Source organism: Clupea harengus, chromosome 11 (assembly GCF_900700415.2).
Source record: "Clupea harengus chromosome 11, Ch_v2.0.2, whole genome shotgun sequence".
Taxonomy (NCBI): domain Eukaryota; kingdom Metazoa; phylum Chordata; class Actinopteri; order Clupeiformes; family Clupeidae; genus Clupea; species Clupea harengus.
Genome location: NC_045162.1, coordinates 15,594,625 through 15,617,997, shown reverse-complemented (window position 1 = coordinate 15,617,997; position 23,373 = coordinate 15,594,625). Strand labels below are relative to the sequence as shown.

Genomic DNA, 23,373 nt, shown 5'->3' with positions numbered 1-23,373 from the left:
GTTAAAAAACAAACACATATTCCTCCTTTGCAGTGCTTTCTTTATCAGCTATCACTGCATGTCATGTGTGTCAACACAATAGTTGACCCCCCTCCTCTCAACAAACACTCTTTGTCATCCTCTCTGTCTACACTGTGCCACTGCAGGCGCCAGACCAATGTTAGTCCACGCCTCAAATCAAGAAGACACTGGGTGGAAGGCATTGAGAGAGCTATGAATCTTTGCATTATGGGATTGCAGATTTTTTTTCTCTCGTCTAAACAGAAAGGTTTGATGATTTCCAATGGAGCTTTATCCTGATGGAGAATAATCGTCACAGATCATACACAGGAATAACCTATATTACCTAGCAAAACAATAGTTACTGGGCATGAAATGCCAGTTCTACAAATACATGTAAACTCTCAAACGGTTTTGCTAGTGCCATTGTAGTAGGTAGCATCAACCTGAAAAAAAAGACTTATCAATCCCGCCCGGCCAATCAGGCAATGGAACCTGCCATATATAAAGCAACTCGTCCGACAATCAGCTCTCACAATGAGTACTAATTCAGCACCCTGCAGGGCCTAAAGCACAGACCAACCACTGATTGGCCAGACGAAACATGAGGGTCCCGAACAGTCAGTATGCACAAGCAGACCAACAAACAGAGAGAAGAGAAGAGAATGAACACAGGGAGGTGTGCGCACCTCAAATCTGCACATGCACTCAGTGCTCAAACACAGAGGAGAGACACGCACCTGCCACCGCAGTCCCACGCTGGAGGAGGACCTCATGAGTGTGTTACAGATGTGACAGCAGGCTCCGACGAGGGTAGTGATCAGACGGGGCCCTGGCTCACAGAGAGCTTTTCACAGTGCATTTCGGGCTTGTGCACAGACGCCGTGCAGCTCTCACGCCCTGAATAGTGTCAATGGTCGCTCCACATAGATCACCGATTTATGACCTGCACCGTTCAGGCGACAGCACCTATCACAGTTGCTGAGAATACTGTGTCTCCGGCTGCCATGGAGAGGCAGGGGCCTAGTGACATCACCCAGGGCTGTGAAATACAAAGTGGCATCACGTGATCCATGTTGTTGTTCATGGCATCACGTGATCCAGTCGGAGCATGCGCTGCAACTTTCGAAAGATAATGCCAGGGAGACGGCAGGTATCATCTCAATCTGTGTGAAATATGTTTTCACGAATATTTGCTTTTAAGGGTTGAGTATTTTTCACGAGTGCTGAATAAAAAGATTTTGTGGGGTTTTCATTATCGGGTGAGTCACCCTTACATAGGGCAGGTGCAATCTATGTAATTTATGTTCTCCCTATGTGTATATGTTCTCCCTATGTGTATGTATATGTGATTTATGTATGTATGTCGGTGAGTTGTATAAGTGTATAAGTGTATTTGTGTATGTGTATAAGCTACTGGATGACCTAAATTTCCCTCGGGATTAATAAAGTATCCATCTATCTATCTATCTATCTATCTATCACCTGACTGGCCGGGGTTGATATGTCTTTTGTTCAGGGGGACGCTGCCTACAACCGATGGGAATGGCACCAACAAAGCCCTAAGAGGGGGGAGCCTATATTCATACATATTCATATATTCATATGTTCATGAACAAGATTTCATTATTTTCAAAGATAATGCTTTTTTTTATGATTGCTCCTTTAAACTTATAACAAGGGATAATGATGTCTGAAAATGCATCTGTCAATACAGTTGTTTAAAATGATTAGGCAATGAAAAGCACTCTGCAGTAGGATTATATTGTGGTAAATTCAATGTTTTGAAACTAATTTGCAATCCAACGGATCAGAAGTGGGATTTGCAAGTGCCAACCCAACCATCCACTCATATCCGTTTACATATGTGACGTCACTGCTTACCTGTTTGAGTGGGTGTGCGATTTACCTGTAGCCGCAGGTAAAATAGGCTTCGGGAGAGGGAGCAGGAGCGTAACATTGTTGAATTTACCGAGAGAGATCTAGCCTATACTGGGCGGTGGATGATGTTTTGTCTGTATATTTACGGTCAGTGTCTGGGCAAAAGTACCTCTGTTAAGACACACTGAATGTATGCTGTTTAAGTTGTTTGGAGCAAGTAGACTACTAATTGCCTCACTTCCGTGATAGAAGACGTGAAGAGAAACAACAACACAAGACAAGAGAATTTGCTCTTATGTGGTAAGTGTTCAGTTTCACTGTAGAATTCTTTCCTGACTTATTGTGAGAAACCCCTAGCGAATTCGGGTTTCTTGTTCGAGTCAGTTTCCAAGTGTTCAAATGAGCTGTGATTATCAGTGCCATCAGAAGCGCGCGATTGGTAATCAACGTACACAGACAAGTTTGATTCGGTCCGAAAGTGTAAAACCCTCCATGCAATTCGACCTATTTCAAAACTGCATTTTGAGCGTTTGGGGGGTTGTTTGCAGTCTCGCACTATCTCTGAGTTTACTCAAACTAATTGTTAAGGTTATAATGCTAACTTGTTTTTGAGGCCTGTCTTGAGTTAAGCTTGTTAAACAAGCTCGGCGCTGAGGTGAAGTCTGTTGTCATCTGTGTATTTATTTGCCCAGAATTTATGAGTCAGCGCAAACCTGTCTGCCATCCGCCATATCAACCAGTGTTCTTTTGGCCTTAAACAACCTTCCACGATCCCATTGGATCTACCCAACTTGTACGCAATATGGAAACATGATCTGAAGCCCAGCGTTTGATATTCATTTAATTCTTTTTTTAAGACATGGTTTCATGAAGCCAATATCACAAATCTTTCCATTAAGGACAAACGGCAAAAGGTTTTAATTTCAGAACTCTTAGAGTAATGGATTCTCCTTATATAGGGTTGCCTGCCTTTTGAAATTAAAGGAATTAGGTCAAATACTGGTCACTATTTCCAGTATTTGTGTGGTGTGTCACTCAACCTGAACAACATGCTCTCTACAATAACACTAAGAACGCCAATAGTATTGTCTAAGCTGTGACTAAGCTGTAAACTTGAAGAGGGTTTGCTTCATAGTATTAAGTGTTGCGACAGTATTCAGCACTGAATGGCAACACATTTTTTTTTATTTACACACTTATAGGTTTACATTTATTTAGCAAACATTTTTATCTAGTGTAGCTTGTAGTACGCGATACACATGCTACATATATTTTATATGTTGATATTCAAATAAATATTCATTTGACACTAGTATTAAGCAGTAACTAAAACTTTATTAGATGTATTTCTGAATCCCTCATCAGCTAACAAATTGCAGTTGGGTACAGTTTATGTCGAGAGTCACAAGGCATAGATGCATAAAAAAAAAAACGGAGGTTCTGATGTTGCACACCTCTCACCAAATTCCGGTCTTGGTGGTTGAATAATATTTCTCTATCTAAAGTAACCATTCTGATGCACCTCTTGTAAATCCCCTAGCTGTGTGTAATTCATAATTGGAGTAATCTTCCTCTTAACCTGCTGTGCTGTGTGTTTTGTCTCTGTGCACAAAGCCACCTCTCCTAAAGTTTCACACATGCATGGACTCACCTGGCTGAGCAGGGCACTATGCTTTCATTTGGAAAAGGTGTAAAATTACAGTGAAATCAAAGAGATTGGATCTTGCAGTTTCAGAGTACGACTTGCTTCCCGTGCCCAAAAGCATGTATGCATCTATGCACCCACTTATCACTGCCTAAATGATGGGTTGGTGACCTGTCAACCATTCTCTTCTCCCTTACTGACCTCACAGTTCAATGAAATTGGACTGAGGAAGATTTCATTTTCATGCCAGATCTATCTTGATTAGGTATATTTTTCCCACAATGCTCTACGTTTCAACCGAAATAGCACAAAGCACACTGACATCAATCTCATCTTTAAAAACATACTGCAAGGGTCGGCATTCTCTCCTTTAACTGATTTCAGTCCTCTTCTCTAGGCTATCTATTCATCTATTCTATCTATCTGTTTCAGCTTGCATTAGCTGACCAAGATAGTGTTGTTGAGCTATTAGTTTAGTGTTCGCCCTGGCCATGATACTTGAGGATTTACATTCTAATGGGGTAGATAGTTTCGATACTTGGTGATTTACATGATAATAGATTAGTTAGTTTCAGCTCAGTTTATGTGAGGGAGTTCTCCTAAACAGTCCAATCACTAATTTTGCTGGCAAATGGAATGAAAATGTCTCCCTCTCTGTACTCCTCTCAGGCCCTGGATGTGGTGAGGCATGCCTGGCCAGAGCATGGGGGCGAATCACAAGCCCCACTCCCACCACACATCGCGCCCCAGGGCCGACGACTACCGGCACGGTCGCAGCCAGGACTCTGCCCGTGAACACCACAGCAACAACAACCACAACAGTAGTGGCGGCAACAGCCACCACAAACACGGTCACCACCATCGCAGCCACAGTGAATCCCGCAAAACCCAATCGCGCCACACCAATGGCCGAGGCTCGGAGACCATTGGCTTCATTCCGGGCTCCGCGGACGCGGCCCAGGGTGTCACGCCAGCCTGCGGCTCCTGCGCCTCTATGGGATGGAGTGGCTGCAAGACCCTCATCTGCTGCATCCTCACCTGCGGGTTCTACGGCTCACGTGAGCCCTGCCTGCCAGTGCACAACGAGAGCTCCACGGACAACAACCCCGCCGTGACTGACAAAGCAACAGAGAAACATCCCCCGAGCAACGGCATGGCCTTGATCAACCCCACTTGCGGCCTCCCTCTGGAGACCCGCAAACCCAGCCAGCTGGCCAACGTAGACAGCTTTCGCTACAAGGACGTGTGCATTGCCGGCAAGAAAGTGGTCTACCACCCGGGGCCCCCCAAACGTAATATGTCAGCGGCAAAGAGTGGCGGCCAGAAGGAGCGCTCCCCCAGCATCTACTCCAGGGAGGACCTAGACCTGGATGACATCGATGACAGCGGGACGGACATTGACTCCCTCATCACTAAGAAGCTGCTGGAGCTGTACAAGCTTCACCAGATTGAGCAGCTGGCCATGTGCACGTCCGACTCGTCCTTCTCGCGCAAGACCAACGAGATCAGCGACCTCATCTACAGCATCGCGCAGGACTACAATCTGGAGGAGCAGGAGGCCGAGTGTCGGCTGGTGCACGGCGTCATTCGCATCAGCACCCGCAAGGCCAAGAACAAGAACACTTATGGCAGACACAAGGACCCCAGTTCCCAGGATGCACCGCTGCATCCAAATGGACGAAGGGATGGAACCCTGCCCGACAGTGGTAATGCAACGATGACCTTCAGCATCAGCAGTTCATGTAAGTAGTTCAGTAACATACCTGACCCTGTGTTCTACTTAAATCAGTTTCTTAGTCATCTTCTAACATGAAGCTTGTAGCCTAATGAGTGTGGTCAACTATGTACACTCCAAACACATAGGTTTCTTCTCTGTCTACTGTCATTACTTCCTGATGAAAGGTTGTGCTTTGTGTGCTCTCATCACCTTTGTGGCAGTTAGGTCTTCAATACAGGATATTGCCATAGGTAACACAGGAATGCAGGAGGACATGTCTTCAATGTGTACAACAGTTGTCCTGTGTGGTGATTGTAAGTGTCCTCACTCATTCTTTTACTTGTAGTTGAACCTGAAGTGAAAGTGTCCGACCTGACGGAGTCAGACGAAATTGCACGAAAAATGAGAGTCCATAGTGGGCGAAGTAAGTACCCATCCAAGTTACAGTCATTTTCATTCTAAAAAAATGAAAAAAAAAAACTCTTAATGTGGTCATCATGTATGGTTTGCAGAAGGAGTTGAAAATATGTGTGTTTTTCTACACTTCATTACTAAATCAGTTTATGAATGACAAACGTGATCTTATCTGTATTCATTTCCACTCTTTTACTCCTTTCCTGAGAGTCCCTCATGCTCTCTTCCTCTCCTCTTCCCTAACCACTGACATCCCACCTGCATGTTCGCTCTGTGCTCCAGAAACCACCCTAATTACCCACCCCAGTGCGTTAGCGTCCCAGCCCCTCTTGGGAGATGTAAGGGGGATCAGGCTATTAACCAGCGTATGAGGTATGGTCATTAATCCAGTGGTGGAGGCGTTAGCCGCTGCTGCAAATTAAACCAGGACGCTGGCCTGGCAGCGCTCTTTATCAATGCCCCATTGTGGTAACGCCGGCTGCAGGCATTTTCTCACCTTCTGTCTGCTCTCCACTGGCATTCTTTGCTTTGATCCCTCTCTTTCACGGGAGAATACCTGCACATTCTTTTCCTCATTTTTCTCCCAGAGAACAACAGTCTTGTGGCCTTCGGCAGTCATTGCACCTCCAACCACCTACCCCCCGTCTTTGTTTGTCGCACTAAGACCGTTTCTTTGGCTGTGGCGTTTAGCGTCTCGTCTTTCAGCAGTTCTCCTGCTATCTCTCTCCTGTACGGATTCCAAAGCCCCTAAGCGAACAGCATTCACTCTCCATGCCTGCTCAGATGACCCTCGCGTTAATTGTGCCATCTATAATGTTCTTACATTACAGCTAAATGATTATGCCCTACGGACTCTTTTATGCTCTAGAGGTATCTTTTAATGCCAGGAGTTATGGATTTTTTTTTTTTGTCAAATTGTCATGGAAGTTTTTGCAGGGAGATGGTAGTGTTTGTATCATGACCACTTTGTTAGTTTTAAATGCTTTAAAATGTCTCAAAAGTTCAACTGTGTCGGGGGCCACAAATAAGATGAGATGGATAGATTGGGATTTCATAGACGTTTGTATATATTTGCATGTTTTTTTTTTTTAATGAAGGCCCCTGTATGTAATATGTGTATTTTGATGTTTGCTGTTGTATTTTGATGATCGATTATGAATATTGTTCAGTTTGTTGGCCAAACATGGTATGGTGTAAAGATGTAGTCTTTTTAGAGCATTTTGAAAGGGCATCTCCTAGTCTACTTGGTGGTGTTTTTAAGTGCACTCGTGCAAACTGAATACCACAGGGTGCTTAACAGCCCATCCGTCTCTGCTTTGTCTCTCCACACGCAGCCTACTCATCCAGTTCGGCCACTGTCTACTCCCCCACCTCCAACGACACAGACTTCTCAGGGGCTCCCTTGCTGCACGCGTCCTGAGTGGGGACACTGCGCCTGATGAGGCGGGAGATGAAAGCGCCTCACCACATCCCCCGCTTCCCTCTCCTTTTGTCTTGTTTTTGTTTGTTGATGTACTTGCTCACCGCTGCTAGAGATGTAAAATGTCAGTGATATCCGTAGTTGTCTGACTGCTGGAACTGAGGAGACTTGTCCTGAAGCAATGGACTTAGGAGAGTTGGCCCCCACCTGCAATACATGGTGGCAATATACAGCCAGTCATGAGTGCCATGGCCATTTCTGAACTTCAGTGATAGACATTCCAAGAACTGGAAGAACTTTGTTTTATTGTTTTGTGTTGTTGCTTTCTTGACACATAAGTTCTTTAAACTTTTGGTATTGTAGAAAATATCATGACCGAGTTTGTGCCATAATAGTTAAGAGCTTTTTTTTTTTTTTTTTTTACTTCATGCCATACCATACCACTGATTATAGTACAGGAAGGTGCTGCATTTTTGGCCTGTTTAGACCCAGCCTGTGTGTGTGTGTGTGTGTGTGTGTGTGTGTGTGTGTGTGTGTGTGTGTGTGTGTGTGTGTGTGTGTGTGTGTGTGTGTGTGTGTGTGTGTGTGTGTGTGTGTGTGTGTGTGTGTGTGTGTGAGCGTTTGTGCGTTTGTGCGTTTGACATGTCTCTGTCCCATATGTACATAGGGACAGACACAGCTTTCCAGTTAGTGTTGCTTCTCTCGATGTGTAGGCATCTCTTGTATCATTGCAAGCCTATTTCTCTGGGAAACATGGACAATTATTTTTTACAAAGGCGATTCATAGTTCTATTTTTTACCAAATAAAGGGGATATCCCTTATGATGAGTCCTCTCTTACTTTTTTGCTGTTCCTGTTTATCTGGCATCACAGAGTTGTGCTCTGCACATATTTGTTGTGTGTATTATCACAGTGTAGGAACATCATAAAAGCCCTTAACACGGCTGCAAACAGGGCTGCTAAAAAGGAGGTTGTGTTTTGGTTATTGCAAGTGATTACTTGTATACGTGTTGCGAATATTTTTCTCATTATAACTTCTCATTGTGTTATTAGATACTTCCTCCGTGTATTAGAAGCGTGTTCAAACAAAACTGCTAACATGAACAAATCTACACCTTGTCACCTCAACATGTGCAAATGCTCAACATGTCATTGTTTCATGTCACGTCACATGTTAGCATACTTGTCCACTGTCCTCTCTTCTCCAGTCTGTCTGTCTAAATAAGACCTTTTTTTCAGCAGATTTCCCTTCAGTCCTGTAAGTGTTGACATCTCTCAGTGTCAGAATGTGAGGGTGTCAGCCTCCTCCCTTTCCTAACCCCAGGTCACAGTGTCGTAAACTCGTTGGGCTGGTTTGACTCGAAAAAGGAAATTAAATCCCAGTGTTTTCTGAGCAAGCGAGAGGCTCGTTGCAGAGGAGAAATGCTACTTAAGAAAAAGTATCCAGTGGCACAAAATGTCTTTGTTCAAACAGTCCTTACTTTTTCCGTTCTAAGGGGATTGTGCAGAGTTTTCCCAGCAGCTGATGGAAAAGCACTCACAACACACAACGTACTGTCAAAATTGTGCGACATAAGAAATGTTTTTGTGATGTAAACCCTGCTTGAGTATCAGTGATGGATGCATTCAATGCTTATGAGTGTTTTTGCTAACTGTTTTCTTTGGCTCTCAGCCATTTCTCTCAGGTTCAGCATTTTTTTTTTTCAGTGTTCAGTCAAATTCACAATTTCACAACAAGGCCAATACCTCCAAGGCCAGGCCATTTAAGGATTAACAGCTCTATGGAGACATGATTGATAGGTCGTTTTTGGCCCTTTTGTCTTGTTAAAAACACAACTTTGTTGACTGTGGCACATTTTCAGAGGGACACAAGGGGGGGACAAAGTTTAGCTTATCTTGCTTCACAGGGAGGGTAGTCATCAATACAGTTGGATATCTGCTGTCCTGTCTCCTATCAATTTCTTTGGCAAATGTACGGCATGATATCTAATGCAGTTGAAGTAAATTAGTGAAAAGGTGAAAGTGATTTAGTGGAGCTGAACTAACTTAACTCTAGCTCATAAGGAGGTGTGACTTCTGCTTGCTTGTCTCTTAAACAAAGCTGTGCCTTGTAGCGTTTGCAAGTTTGTGCTTGTTCGAAGAAAAAGGCGCTTATGAAGTCTGACAAACACAGCGCCCTTATGCCTGTGCTCCTGATTTTGCAAGAAAAGCATGTAGTGTTTCAAGTTGAACAACAGCCTCCAAAAACTAGTCATTGTCGCCAACATCATGACAAATCCATTAACGACCTGCCAAACCCCACCTTTCATACCTTGAAGAAATAAGGCTTATGATGGTGTGTGTGTGTGTGTGTGTGTGTGTGTGTGTGTGTGTGTCTGTGTGTGGAGAGTGAGTAAGACGGGGTAATAAGGCTTATGATTGTGTGTGTGTGGAGAGAGAGTGAGTAAGACAGGGTAATTGAACGTCGCTGTCCGTCAAATAACCTGCTTGACAAAGCCTGAGAGGATCAAATGACTCGGGGTGCGGGGGACTTTGGTTTTTCCGCTGTGTATTTGCGCAGGACGAGAAGAAGCTGAGCGCGTGCGAGTCATCTGGGGGTCACGTCAGGAAGGCCCTGTGCTGAGTCGGAGCTGTCAGCCGGCAGGTCATTCACCCTGCGCCGTCACCACGTGGGAGAGGCAGAGGGGGGGCTCACCTTGAATAAACACGGCCCGTGCAGATGGTGCCAGGCACCCACTGGTTCCTGCGCTGGCAAAGCCCTCTCAAAGTCCACCCGGGTGCAAGTGATGTCATGTCTGACACACTGAAGGGTGACCTTGGATCAGAATTCAAAACATTTGATTCTGGTAATCTAACTGTGAAAAACACCTTAATGACATTCTTTAGTCATCTTTAGTCATGTTCATGTATGGTGCAGTCACTAATTGTCATTTTAAGAGGTTACAATGAAAATGTTAGTTGAAATATCAGTTGAACTTAAAAATATCTGATCTAGCCAGTTGGACAAAACACAGAACAGGAAGATTATAGTAAAAAATATATAGTTTATTCCAGAACACTTTGGATACTTTTAGGAATCTAACATATTTACAGTTCATACAAAGTTGGCATACCAATATTTTCACAAAAATGTATGTTGCACTGTGATTTAAAATCTTTATGTGAAAATGTCCACATCAGGACAATGCAAAACAATAAAAACTGTAACTTTCCATGTAAAATTCCTGTTGGTCTGGTGACTGTAAACAATTCTAAATGTGCTGTAGTGTATTTGTTAGGGAAGGGTAAAGTGAATTCAACTTTCTTTTACTGCAAAAAACTGCATCTTGTCTGAGCATCCAACATTCATACTTTCAAGTAAAGCTGTTCTGACCAAGCCAAATAACAGTGCTCAGTTCTCATTCTCGTGTCTCAGAAAATCGAGACATTGCTCTTGAAAAATAAATGCCCTTCAAAGAAAAGAAAAGAAACTATATTTAGTTATCACCTTGCTACCTGCTGAAAAGCATATCAGCTAATAGTGCTAGAAGGTCTGCTTGTCCAATCACGGTCCGGAAGAAGAGTTCTGTGATGAGACTGGGTGTGATGGCCTTTAGAGAGGAGGCGGTCAGGAGAATGCGAGCAAAGCGCCCCTTTTCGTTGGGATGAAGCGGCAGAAGGACTTCTCTCAACGCATGCTGGGCCTGCTGTTGTAAGCCCTCAATGAACAGAGCAGCTTTCAGGTCAGGAACATCTGTTTAAAAAGAGAACCAGTCAGTCAAAAGGAAGGGATAGCCATCAGTACTTGTATACTAAAACCATTTACATATTCTAGTTCTTTGTAAGAGGTCTGCATCATCAATGCCTTAAATTCTGATATTATGAGTTTGATGTGAGTGAGCTGAGAATGAAAGAATGAGTGAGGATACCTACCAGGATTAAATATCATGGTGCCTTTCAGATAAGCATACTCCTTTGGACTCAGATCTAGACTCCAGAATTTCTTCAGGCAGGACTTGAGCATGTTAACCCCAGCCAGCGTGGGCTGCTCCCTCTGCATGTCCGTGTCTTCATGACAGTTGAGCAGGATTTGTTTCAGCATGCTGCCGGCGGTGGTGTCTGTAACCTCGAAGCGCACCCTTTCCTGAGCCAAACCAAGAATGAACAGAGGCGCCCAACAACTCTGGAGGAGTGCAAGTTGATCCTTTGGTGGAAGCTGGTGGAAAGCTGGCAAACTCTTCATAAAGTTGATGGTTTTAACCAGCACGTCTGAAGCCGTTTTACAGGTCTCGCCAGGTGTTTTCAAACACACTGTCCGTCGCATCTCGCAGTGACACCTGTGCGGTGCGAAAGTGTAGTTCATGTTGTTGTACAGAGGCCCATTATCTGTTCGGCGGAGGATGTTATAAAGAATAGCATTTGGTTGTCTGTTGTCGTCTGTGCAATGGCACTCGTAATCCATTCCTTTGATACGAAAAATAACAGAAACTCTGCATCAAATATCTAGCAAACAACATGCACCACCGACCGTTTTGGTCCAAGGGGAATTCTCTTTGTTGGACTGGCAGTTGCGCACCTGCTGTAAACTGTCGTTTTCCAATTCAACAGGCCAATTTATAGTGTATAAGAGGTGGACCTTGACCGCAAATAGTAATCGCACTCTTAGAAAAACAACCCGCTGTTTAACCATTGATTTCGCTCAAGTGCTAGGGGGTGATAAGAGTTTCTCAATGAAAGCCAACTGCCAGATGGTCTTGCTCCAGGGCGAGGGTTGGGGCTCTTGCTATCTCCTCCTCTCAGTCATTCCCCCAGGCAGTACCAAGCTACCAAGGACTGTAACTACAATTAAATTGCCACAGTGATCATAACCCGCTCCCAACTTAGAACTGGCTGGAAGCCAAAGCTAACACATCATGGGTCAATGAACTCTTTAACAATCTTTCAGAGATGGTGCCTGTTGACACCGCGCAGAAATAACGAGCTGTGGGTATTTGTTGGGATTTCTACCCCTAAAGTAATGTACGATAAATAGTTTGCAAATTATTTTTAATTTGTATTTTTAATTATGTAAATTCTTTATCCCAGCCAGCCCTGCACAAACACATAGCTTCTTAATTATGTGTACATGTATTAAGTACTGTATAACTGTAAATATATATTTTAAATATCATATTTATCCGAACTAAAGGTGAATCTTAAAAAACAGGAAGTATTGCGACAACCCAATTTACACATTGAAGATACACCTTGATCTGCGAACTGTTAGCACAGAGCATGGGCACACACATAGACATGGTATGGTATGACAGCAGAGATTGTGTTGATTTCAGAGGTATCAAATAACTTGTTTTTCCATTTTTATGATCGCATATAAGGTGCCCTGGTTTCTTATCTTTTTTGTGCCTTGCACAGAGGCTTGAGTCTGATAAGCAAAATGCTTTATTGGATGCGATGACATCTGCAAGTAGCAGGACTGTGTTATCTTTATATAGGAGAAGGTATCACACTAAAATAACAGAAATATAAACTACACGTTTGCCATCAAAGTGTCTCTTCAAAAGATGCTGTGTGTTAATATAATGTAAATTTGGATTATTTCAATTTCTTATGTACTTTTTTTTTTGAGTGATGACATGTTCAATTAGCATTAAGCATTTAAATTAGGACTAAATGCTTCATTTTGTTGTTTGAAGATAATGACATTGGTTAAAAATGTATTGGTTTATTTCACCTAGTAATTTTGGTTTGGAATGGGTTTTGTTTGTTTTCTTTAAGTAGGCTATACCTGTACTTCTACATATTATTATAGTTGGATACATATGCATCTATATATTATTCAACTTTTGGTAACACTTCTGGAAAATACAGATGGTTTGTTGAAATTCCAGTCTTCAGTCTAAACTAACAGATAACAGTTAACAGAGTTTCAACAGATTTAACAGATTGGTTTATCATCTGAGCATCTGTAGACACTCCATAGGGGAGCATCCAAATAAACCAAAATTGTGTTTGTGGCACTTCCCAGAAAAGACATGACAAACAAGCAGCCAGTAAGCATCTGTAATTCAAGAAGGTTTTTTTTTTGCTCCTGATGTTTCCAAGAAAAACTGCTCTGTCTTGAAACCTTAATGTTGGCCTACAACATTAAATTGCTGGTGATGAATTAATGACTCATTGTGAAAACTATGAAGTGATAGAAGTTGTTTACAACTTGATTTCTCTTTAGGTTAGTATAGGTAATGTAGGCTAGTATAGGTTATTTTATGTGTATTATATGTTTAGCATATTAGATTGTATATTTATTTGTATATTAAGTAGGTTTATTATATGTTTATCATATATGTAAATTATGTTCAGAGTACTTATATGTTATGGTATGTTATGTTTTATTATGTTATGGTAGGTTGTTGTGCGGTGTCTTGTCTTAAGAATTTCAGTGCTCAGTCTGACTCTGTGTTGGGAGCAGCTTAGGTCATTTATTTAGGGAGTGCTAGGGATTTTCTTGTCTGAATCATGGCTCCAGTGAACTTCCTGCCCTGCAGATCAGCTTGCTGTAGGTCAAGGTCATCATGTCATAAATGGGGAACACGGAGAGCTCTTGAGGCATAAAAGTAATAGAAATGATATTGCCTATTGAATAAACAGGAAATCAAAGGCTCATTTGTTCAGGACGGCTTTCAGGACATTTCGTATCCTATGGGTATTAAGTGAGTAGAACAAGCTTTAAGTTCAATGTCTTTATGTATCACTATGCAACAATTTGACACTTTTTGAGTTATGGTTTTATAGGCAACTAGTTTTGGTACCATCCTCAAATTAATTTTGATAGCATAGGTTCATGTGAAGGACAGATAAACACCTGTGTCTTTCCCACTAGCCACCCAGGATATGCCCTATGTAGTTCTGTGTACCAGGCTGGAATACCCTGCAAAAATAGAAGAAAAGATTGTACAGCATAACATTGCCAGCTATACTGTCAAAAGACACCAGTTAGTGTGTTGGCAAGCTTGGTGGTGGGTGGGCTTGGAGGTGGTGTTTGGTAGTTAGCTTGCTAGTTTTGGAACATAACTCCTTATTGCTGCTTTAAGAGAGGGATTAATTCAGATGAATTAAGTAATTAAGTATGACCTGAAAATGGAATAAAATGAGCAGCCATGAGTGTCTGTCTACCACAGTGTGTAAGGCGGCTGAGTGGATGTGTTTACTTACCTGGGAGGCTCTGGGCTATACGTGAATCTGATAAGGGCAGAGGTTTTATTGAGAAAGGAGAAGTCTGAGACAGACACCGAGGCCAGCTGCTTATCAACAGGCCGATAGTAAAAAAAAAATTAAAAAAAACAGCCTTTATGCTGCACAGATGACAGGGTTCACTTGTGGTTAACCACACATAAAAATACCCCAAGGGCAGCCTTTCAAGGCACGTATTACTGTCACGCATGATGTAATAGACATTGAGTTTTATGCCAATTGTATTACCCCTTAAAGCAGTTTTTCTTAATGGTGCTCTCCCTCTCATTTTGTGTTTCAGAAAAGTTTTAGGTCATGAACAATTTTTTTTTTTATCAATGAATACAATTTTTCTTTGCTCTATAAACCACTTTTATTTGTAAGCCTACTCCCCTTTCCAAATACCTCAGTATTGAACTATAATGTTTCCCACAGTTCAGTTATCCCAGGCTATGTACCTTAGCTCCCGGGGTCATTGAACTGCACTAGTATGTCATTCACCAGGGATACTGTACCGCTCACACTGTAATCCTCAGACATAGTGCTTACTGACCTTGACCCAAAGCCAGTGCCACAGAGAACATGGGGGTAACTCTGACGTTGCTGACTCAGTGCAATGTCTCTGTCAGCTCCTTCTCTATCTAAACCATGACCAGTGAGCTTCCACATGGTTCTCTGTGGCAATCTGTTCCCATTAGTAATCACTAGACCCTGATATGTTGAAAAAAGTTTTTGAGATATTAACTGATTTAAGACATTTATTTTTACATATCTGATTTTTGACATACCAACTATTACTGTTTTTTCTTTATGATAATAACTTGATCGTTTGATTTCACAGTGGTTTTAGTTTTGATCTTGTTTTTTTTTTTATTTATTCCTCATGTACTATACTGCACTATAATTGGCAGAGGAAACTTTTTACGTTGAAGAAAATTTGATGGTGATCATCGCTGAGTTACGATTCGATACTCCCCAAAAGTGTTCATTTCAATATGGGGCATGGGCATTAGTTTAAGGAAGAATCCCTTTGCAAAAACTCACGTTTATAAGAATTCATGATGAGTGTTTGTAAGGCGGGTCAAGTGGCAGTGCTACTGTGCCAGCTCCACGGGTTATTTTCACATGTGGTTTATTACCCACAATCTGAAAGTTATGTGGAGATGAAGGACAGGTGACGGCCTTTGTCAGGTTCGTGAACTCTTGTTACCCTTTTCACAGAAGAGCAGGATGGCTGAAGTGTATGCCAAGGAGCTCCGGACTCCTTTTAATGGTTCATAACTTTTAATTGTCTCTTAAAAGGAAAATTACATTCCTTCATGCCATTTCATAACAATGTTTCAATAAAGTGTGTTGTTCAGGATACTCCGAGGAGCAAACAGAATGTTCTACTGATACTGATGAGTAGGCTATGTATTTGTTCTGATACTAAATGCTGTTTATCCTTTTTAAAATGTAAGGGGCTTATACCACAGCAATACCACTTATTGCAGTTATTTATTACTGTGACCTTTCCCTAACGATGGTTATTTGTTGTCCTCGCTCTGCATTACTGTAGGGTATAAAATAGTAAGTAAAAAAAAACATAATTGATGGTTTAATTATTTAAGGAGCTTCGGGGAACACAGACAAAGGTCTCTTGATCATATTTGCTATAAAGCAACATTATGTAACAATTTGACCTGAAAATAAAAGCCTTTTTTAAGGCGCTAAGGTTACAGGTGAAAGATGTTTACTTGCTGATCTATATATTTTTTTAGTCCATGTTGAGAGAATACTGTGACCCTTTTCCATGCACAGTTTCATCTATTGGCGAAGTGCCCACGACAGCCTTGGAGAATGGCTGTGGCTATTATAGGTTCCTCAAGCAGAAACCAGTGGCATGGGCAATGTAATTCCCTGAGGAGTTGAAGTGTGGCATTCAGTAACACTGAATAATGAAAAGGCAAATTCTTATGTAGCCACATTATAAATCAAGCCATACAGAGTCCCTAATGATGCCGCATGTGAGTGTGAGGCTGAATCTTTAGGATGATTAAAAAGACCCTATGATCAACTGCTGAGGGTGCCAGTTACCTGGTATAACCAGACCCATAATCCCAGCTGCAAGCGAAACCAGGCTAGGTGCCTGAAGGAACTGCTCAGAAATACAGACCTAGGTTAATTGTTTTAAAAAGTATAATTTCCGAAGGCACATTTCTGATGGCCGTGATGACAACTGGGTGTAAAGTAATTGAATCAAACAACTATACGCCATATTGCAAGTCTCTTACACCTGTACGAAAATACCTTGTTTTATGAGGAGTGCCAGAGAATGAAGTGACCTCAAACACTACTGGTTCAGAAAACCGGAAGCTAAATGACGTGTACCCTCTGACGTTTCAAGAAAGTAAACAAGTATGGCGGATTGTACAGAGGCTAGCTACTTTGCTGTTACTAACATTCCAGTGAAATTTAGATCCGCTAACCTCCGAAACTACTTTAGTCAGTTTATTGAAAGCTGTGGATTCATTTGTTTTCATTACCGGCATCGACCTGAGATCCAAAAAGACACTGCAAGTGCCGTCGATGAACGAAAAACAGAAGCGGCTGAGACAGAGGCTAATGTTACAGTTATATCATCCCAGAGCAACGATGAGGACACGAATCCTCCGACGGATGCCCCTCAAAGTACGGCTACAGTCGTGAACAACGTGAAATCTTGTTGTTGTGTGGTGTCAGTCCACTCAAAGGAAGCAGACCGGTTCGTGAAAATGTACTCAGGAAACCAGTGGATCGATCCAAAGGGAAACTGGCTGGCTAGGTGTTGTATCATCAAAAGAGTACGAGTTTCCTCTCTGAGTGGTGAGTGCCTGACACCGAAATATTCTCCTTACTTGGCAATGTTATACCCATCTGGATAGCACAGTGTATAGTTACATTGTTACACTTTAAATGTGGATAAATTAATTAGAACGGCAGCTACCTACTTGGGTATTTTGTATCAGTATTGAATAATTTGAATCAGATTAGTATTGTTACAGCTCTCATTTGTCACTTGCGTTGTAATATATGAATACAACAGGTTCATCCTGAAGTAATTGTGTAGTATCTTAATTTTGTCATGCTGTCAGACTTCAGACTCAGGTTATATGTGTAGTATACCTGGGCAGGGTTTCCCCAAAGCATGGTAAACCTGGTAACCACGGCAAAGTAGTTCGTAGAATCCCTCTGACAAATCATCATACAATTTCGGAGCGTTTCCCGAAAGCATTGTACCTGTAAGTAGCACTTGAAAGCACTCGTAGATTTACGTGTGCTTAGGAGTAGACATAGACGGCTAGATCTTTTTAAGAGGGACTTCTCACTGGGGTCACCAGCAGGACGTACGGGGAAATTACAGCTCACAGAGCTATGATTAAACTATGGACACATTAGCAAAGTTATGAAATGAGACATGGGCAGAGTCGTATCTTTTTTCCTATTTTTTTTTTTTTAAAGGGTGGGGGTCATATTGAAGCTAACATTTAGTAGGGCCTATGCCTAGCTCACAAGGTGGTCTACCAGAGATCCACCAGAGAGAAAGAAAAACATAACATAAATTAGTTCGAAAATATGAAATAAAAAAACGTCGACAGCAGAGGAAAATGGGTCAAAAGCAGCCATAGGCATATATTTATTTAGCCTACCTAATTCCTCACTATCTTCCTCATCCTCAAATTCTGTCTTCAAGGATACCCAAGGATACTTTTTTTAATAAGGACTTTTTTTAATCATTAAGCTTGTGTGTGTGTGTCATAGGCCGACTCAAGATGATTTATACTTAGATAAGTTAGATGGGCAGTTTATTCATCTTTAATTCAATTTTTATGTAGGTCCTTTGAAGTTTGAAAGGTAGCTGTGACCTGATATCACCAAATTAAGTCATATTTCAGCACTGTTCATATAGCCAGCGTCCGTTAATGACTACTTAACAGCAGGGCACACAGTTAAGGTGTTGTTTGGGAAACACGTTTTGGAAAATTAACAGATGTTGGTAGAATCTCTCGTATAGATATAGATAGATAGATAGATAGATAGATAGATAGATAGATAGATAGATAGATAGATGGATACTTTATTAATCCAGAGGGAAATTTAGGTAGAACATTGGTTCATCGTCATTGGGAAATCCGGCTCATTCCAGTAGCTACTTACCAAAAGCTAGCTCTGCAACCTTTATGTTCTAAGCAAATCACTACTATTGAACACAGATGTGTAAGTTTACCACCATTAGTGACTGAAGCATCAGTGATCTCTTGAACCTTAGGTGATGACGCCTTTCCATACAAGACAAAGGCGGAACAGCGGCGCAGAGTGGCCCTGAGCGAGTGCTTTACCGAAGCCGACTTGAAGGCGCTGCCTGAGCTCAACCCTCCTTCCCTAATGACCGCTGGTAATGTGGGCACGCCCGTCACCGTCTTCCTGCAGCTCATCCAGTCCTGCCGCCTGCCCCCGCGCCTCATCCGCAAATTGGGCCTCATCTTCCCTAAGACAGGCTCCCGTCGGCGCTACGGCAACGTGCCCTACCTCTACCGTGGCTCCCGTGAGGTCGTCGCCACCGCTACGGAAGAGAACGTGTTCACAGCGGGAGGCCATGAGATCTGTGGCCCTGGAAAAGTGCCTCCTCCTGGGGTTAGAGGTGTAGCTTCTGAGGGGTCCAGTAGCGCCCCGGAGAGAGAGGAACAACCAGAGCCAGAGGAGGGGCAGGATGACACGCAATCTGATGCTGATGACGTGAGTGGCTGCCAGATTTCATGTAGTATCTCTAGTGAGAAGTTTTTTATTCTCCTCATCATATTCCTAATGATATAACCGCTAAATATCACAATTACAGCTAAATATCATATTTATTATATAAAACACCCGTAAGTTTAAAGCCATGTGTATGCATGGGCATATGTGTCTCAGCAATACCTCTGTATAAGTGGATTGTCCACTGAAGTATCCCCACATACAGTGATGTAAAAAGTAAAAGTACCAATACAGCAATGTAAAAAAACTCCATTACAAGTAAAAGTCCTGCATGAAAAACCCTACCTAAGTATAAGTACAGAAGTATTAGCAGCAATATGTAGTTTGAGTATTAAAGTTGTATTGTGTAGGATTTAGTGGCATCTAGTGGTAAGGTTGCTGAATTGCAACCAACTGAATAGGAGGATGCAGGAGAACCTACTGTGGCCGTCAAGTGCCATAAAAAGGCAAAAGGCACTCTCTAAAGACAGTGTTTTAGCTTGTCCCTTTTGAGCTACTGTAGAATCATGGTGGCACAACATATCTGACTTATTCACCACTAGCGATTAAGTACACCGAGACCCTGTTTGACCACAAGTGTTATTCGGTTGCTGTTAATCTTGTGTGTGTGTGTGTGTGTGTGTGTGTGTGTGTGTGTGTGTGTGTGTGTGTGTGTGTGTGTGTGTGTGTGTGTGTGTGTGTGTGTGTGTGATGCAGGACGATGACCGCTGTGAGGAGTGGGAAAGGCACGAGGCTCTGCACGAGGACGTGACCAGTCAGGAGCGCTGCAAGGAGAGGCTGTTTGAGGAGGAGATCGAGCTCAAGTGGGAGAAGGGAGGATCCGGCCTGGTCTTCTACACAGACGCCCAGTATTGGCAGGAGGAGGAAGGAGGTGGGCCCATGGAACTGTCTTTCACCTTGTGTAACTGTGGCCAGTGGGTACAGAGGAAATCTCACACACAGTACACCTTACGTACACAAACACCTTATGAGACACCTTATGCTGGCACCTATGGGTTATAGGTATAGGTCCAGTGCAGGACTTTCCTTCACTCAACACAGGTTACACAGGTCAAACTGAAAACAACACTGGACTGCCCTAAACACAAAACAGTTTTGTTTTTTTCCAGATGGATGGCCAAAAGCATGAGTTTGCTTCTCTGTAGTCAATGGCTAAAATCACCTGTGTTTACCTTCAGTTTACTGTGTTGGTATACGTCATAGTTTGAAAGTAAATCTGAGTGGCACTGACACAAAATGTAATACAGAAATGTAAGTTCAAAAAGTAATCAAATCCAACAGTAGAACTAATGAAGAGAGATGTCCTGGATCCGTAATAAAAAACACACTGTGCCAGGAGGAACAGATACCGTTCCAATCTCCAGTGTTTTATAAGGCGGCCATAATATAATAACAAACAACATCAATCATAACTCATAGTCCCACATTACGCTCTCAGGATGAACTTTGTGTGGATTGAGTTGACGTGCTAACAACAACATATCTGTCATGTTTTGGTTTTCCTTTTTTAGATTTTGACGAACAAACTACCGATGACTGGGATGTGGACATGGGTGTTTACTACGACAAAGGTAATGTGGAATTCTGTTGAAATATTCCTTCCTAGTCTGCTTGGTTTGTCCCTGCTGTGTGCCAGCTGCATGATGCCCATTACTCTGTGAAAATGTGCCAGGTTCTATTTCTGCTGTAGCAGTGGTACTGATATCCTGTGGTCTTTGATTTTCAACCCGCCTGACTTTAGCTACTTCTTAACAAGTAGTGCTCAATGCTGGGCCCCTGTACTCTTTCATCCAGGCATTTCTTCCTTCCCTGGTGGATCCTCAAGCCTTTCAGTGAACGTTCTTTCCTCCAACCACATACACTCACATCCATATTTAAAAATGAATAGATACTCTTTCTACCCAATGAACATCACCTCTTGTGTAGTATTGCACTTGTCATTGTCATCAACTGTTGGTTTAATGTGACAGTTGTAGGAAAGTAAAATCATCTCTGTAAGACAGTTTCACTGATGGCTGAATGATTTTCTCTGTCCACAGATGGCGGAGACATGGACTCGCGGGATTTTGTGCAAATGCATAAGGATTGGAGGTTAAGGGAGGGGCTGGAGGAAGCGTCCAGCTCCCAGCATCACATCGGAAGCTTTGAGAAGTTTACCAAGGTGAGAAAGAGGCAACCCGTGGTGCTTGCTAGGAGGGATTTTATTGGCCCAAAAAAAGACAAGGCTTTAGTATGCAGTGCTATTAGTGTTTCTTACTTACTATTAAAAGTGGGTAATAGAGGAGGACTTTTTCCTCACATATTTTATATCAATTGAGCCAGAATACCTAGAACACGAAAAAAGTGGAAAGGAATGGAAATGGAAGGGCAGCTATAGTCCTGATTTTTATGAATATCCTCAAGCATCCACCTCCAGCCAAGGGTTAGCCTGATGTGTTTCTCAGAATCTGAATATATTAATGCATTAGAATAACACACAGAGAGAAGATGTTCATGCTAATCAATACATTCTGCTAAACAAAGACAGGAAGTAAATATATTAACAATGTCCCTTATAATCCTTTTAAATAGCCATAGACAACCAAATATGTGCAAATAATTTATCTTTAAAATGTTGCATAAATGTGACCAGTGTGTATCATACATTCCGTATATAAATGTTCCCACAGTATGTGTGATGTGTGTTTTTGTCGCAGGGCATGGGAAGGCGTCTGATGGAGAAGCAGGGCTGGAAAGATGGTGATGGGTTGGGCCATAGTCAAGTGGGCTTAGCTGAAGCTTTGGAGAATGAGGGACAACATCCAAAGTGCAAGCGAGGCTTTGGGTAAGTACTTTGCACTCTCTTTAACATTAATTTTAATAACGATATGATCACATTATATGTTATATATAACATAACATGATATTGTATAATATACATACATATACGTAGCTATTCTAACTGGATCTTTTTTTTTCAGTTACCATGGAGAAAAATTGAACTCCTTTCTTCCAGCGAAAAAAAGAAAAGACTTTCTCATTTCCACAATATATGACGATCCCCTAGACATTGATAAGGGCGACAGTCTCATGCGGCGTCATCCAACCACCAGCCTGAAGTACAGAGAATGGCGGTCAGGGGGCACCATTGGCCCAAAAAGATGACGATGTTGAAACGTTCATGATTTAAATCATGATTTTTTTTTACAGATTTCAGAGGAAAAATGTGAGGGGGATATTTTTTTATGTTTTGAGGTCAAAAGAAGAAACAGTTATGTCCCTTTTCAGTTTCTACTGTATCAGTACATTTTTTTTAATTGTTTTTGTAACTGTTGTTTTGAATATAATTATGTTTTTTTGCAAATAAAAGTGAAAGCGCTGTGTTTATAATTATGTGAGTTTTTAGAGTGTTGTAATCGGCAAAAATAAGGTAATCTTGGTAGGTGCATGAGTTTACACACTTAGAATATATAAGACATGACATTTTTTTTAATGTAAGGTAGAGGTCTCTGAGGAGTGTCTAAATACAGACATTCCATAATCGCTCTCAAAACCTCAAATTTGAAATATTAGGTATAATTAAACCGGAAATTAGATATTTTCCGGGTCAGGTTGTACGATAACAGACGACAACAAGAGTCCAGCCAACAGCAATAAGCCACAATAACCTCAGAAGGTAATACGAAATCGTTGTTTGTTTTAACAAATTAAAGTTCTGAAAAGGAAAACGGCAATGTCGATGCTCTGGACAGTCTTAACACTTCGGGAAATGGTCAAAAAGTTTTTAGTGGTAGTTCTTGTTGTCGTTGTTGTTGTTATTTTCAATAAGATGGTTGGAAGCACAACATCACATTGAATATTTGGGGTCTTTGTGGGATCATCAAACTTGTTATCTTTAATTACAAAGACAGTATCTAGGCAACTCTATACTTTTAAAACTAAGTGTTAATATCTATGAGGTGAATTTGCACTTGCTTAAAAATACAATAACTGTACATGGATATGATTACAACTACATGTGGACATTGCAATATATATAAGAATACAGTGGTTTAGAAAACTTTTTACAAAAGTTTGGAAAGATACATGTATTATAAGGTGCCCAATTAGTCGAAAATATAGTCAAGACATTGATAAAGTTAGAAATAATGATTTCTCATTGAAATAACAATTTTGTTATTGTAAATGTAATCAAACAATCCTCGATTTTCAGCAGTTCAGCATGTCAGCCTGACTGCTTCTTCACTAAAGAGGGTTTGGAGCAATGAGAATTTGGAGCAATGCTTTGGGTCTGTTTCGTGGATTCGTCCAAGAGAAAGAGCCACAGATAGCCTCCAA

At 41.8% G+C, this 23,373-nt stretch overlaps 3 protein-coding genes across 3 annotated transcripts; 2 read left to right on the top strand and 1 right to left on the bottom strand.

Annotated features, from left to right (window-relative positions):
• The first annotated feature begins 1,881 nt into the window (after positions 1-1,881).
• kdf1a (keratinocyte differentiation factor 1a) lies at positions 1,882-7,643 on the top strand. The gene is made up of 4 exons (XM_012838694.2): positions 1,882-2,181; positions 4,196-5,268; positions 5,590-5,667; positions 6,992-7,643. The coding sequence occupies exons 2-4, from the start codon at positions 4,215-4,217 to the stop codon at positions 7,075-7,077; spliced, it is 1,218 nt and encodes a 405-aa protein (XP_012694148.1). The 5' UTR covers positions 1,882-2,181; positions 4,196-4,214; the 3' UTR covers positions 7,078-7,643.
• A 2,458-nt stretch (positions 7,644-10,101) lies between these two features.
• nr0b2a (nuclear receptor subfamily 0, group B, member 2a) lies at positions 10,102-11,879 on the bottom strand. Its single transcript, XM_012838744.3, has 2 exons — positions 10,990-11,879; positions 10,102-10,810 (listed from the first exon to the last, which is right to left on the bottom strand). The coding sequence occupies exons 1-2, from the start codon at positions 11,516-11,518 to the stop codon at positions 10,569-10,571; spliced, it is 771 nt and encodes a 256-aa protein (XP_012694198.2). The 5' UTR covers positions 11,519-11,879; the 3' UTR covers positions 10,102-10,568.
• A 4,772-nt stretch (positions 11,880-16,651) lies between these two features.
• On the top strand, positions 16,652-22,425 carry gpatch3 (G patch domain containing 3). The gene is made up of 7 exons (XM_012838729.2): positions 16,652-17,127; positions 18,572-19,038; positions 19,753-19,927; positions 20,568-20,627; positions 21,096-21,217; positions 21,753-21,880; positions 22,017-22,425. The coding sequence occupies exons 1-7, from the start codon at positions 16,683-16,685 to the stop codon at positions 22,198-22,200; spliced, it is 1,581 nt and encodes a 526-aa protein (XP_012694183.1). The 5' UTR covers positions 16,652-16,682; the 3' UTR covers positions 22,201-22,425.
• Positions 22,426-23,373: the final 948 nt, after the last annotated feature.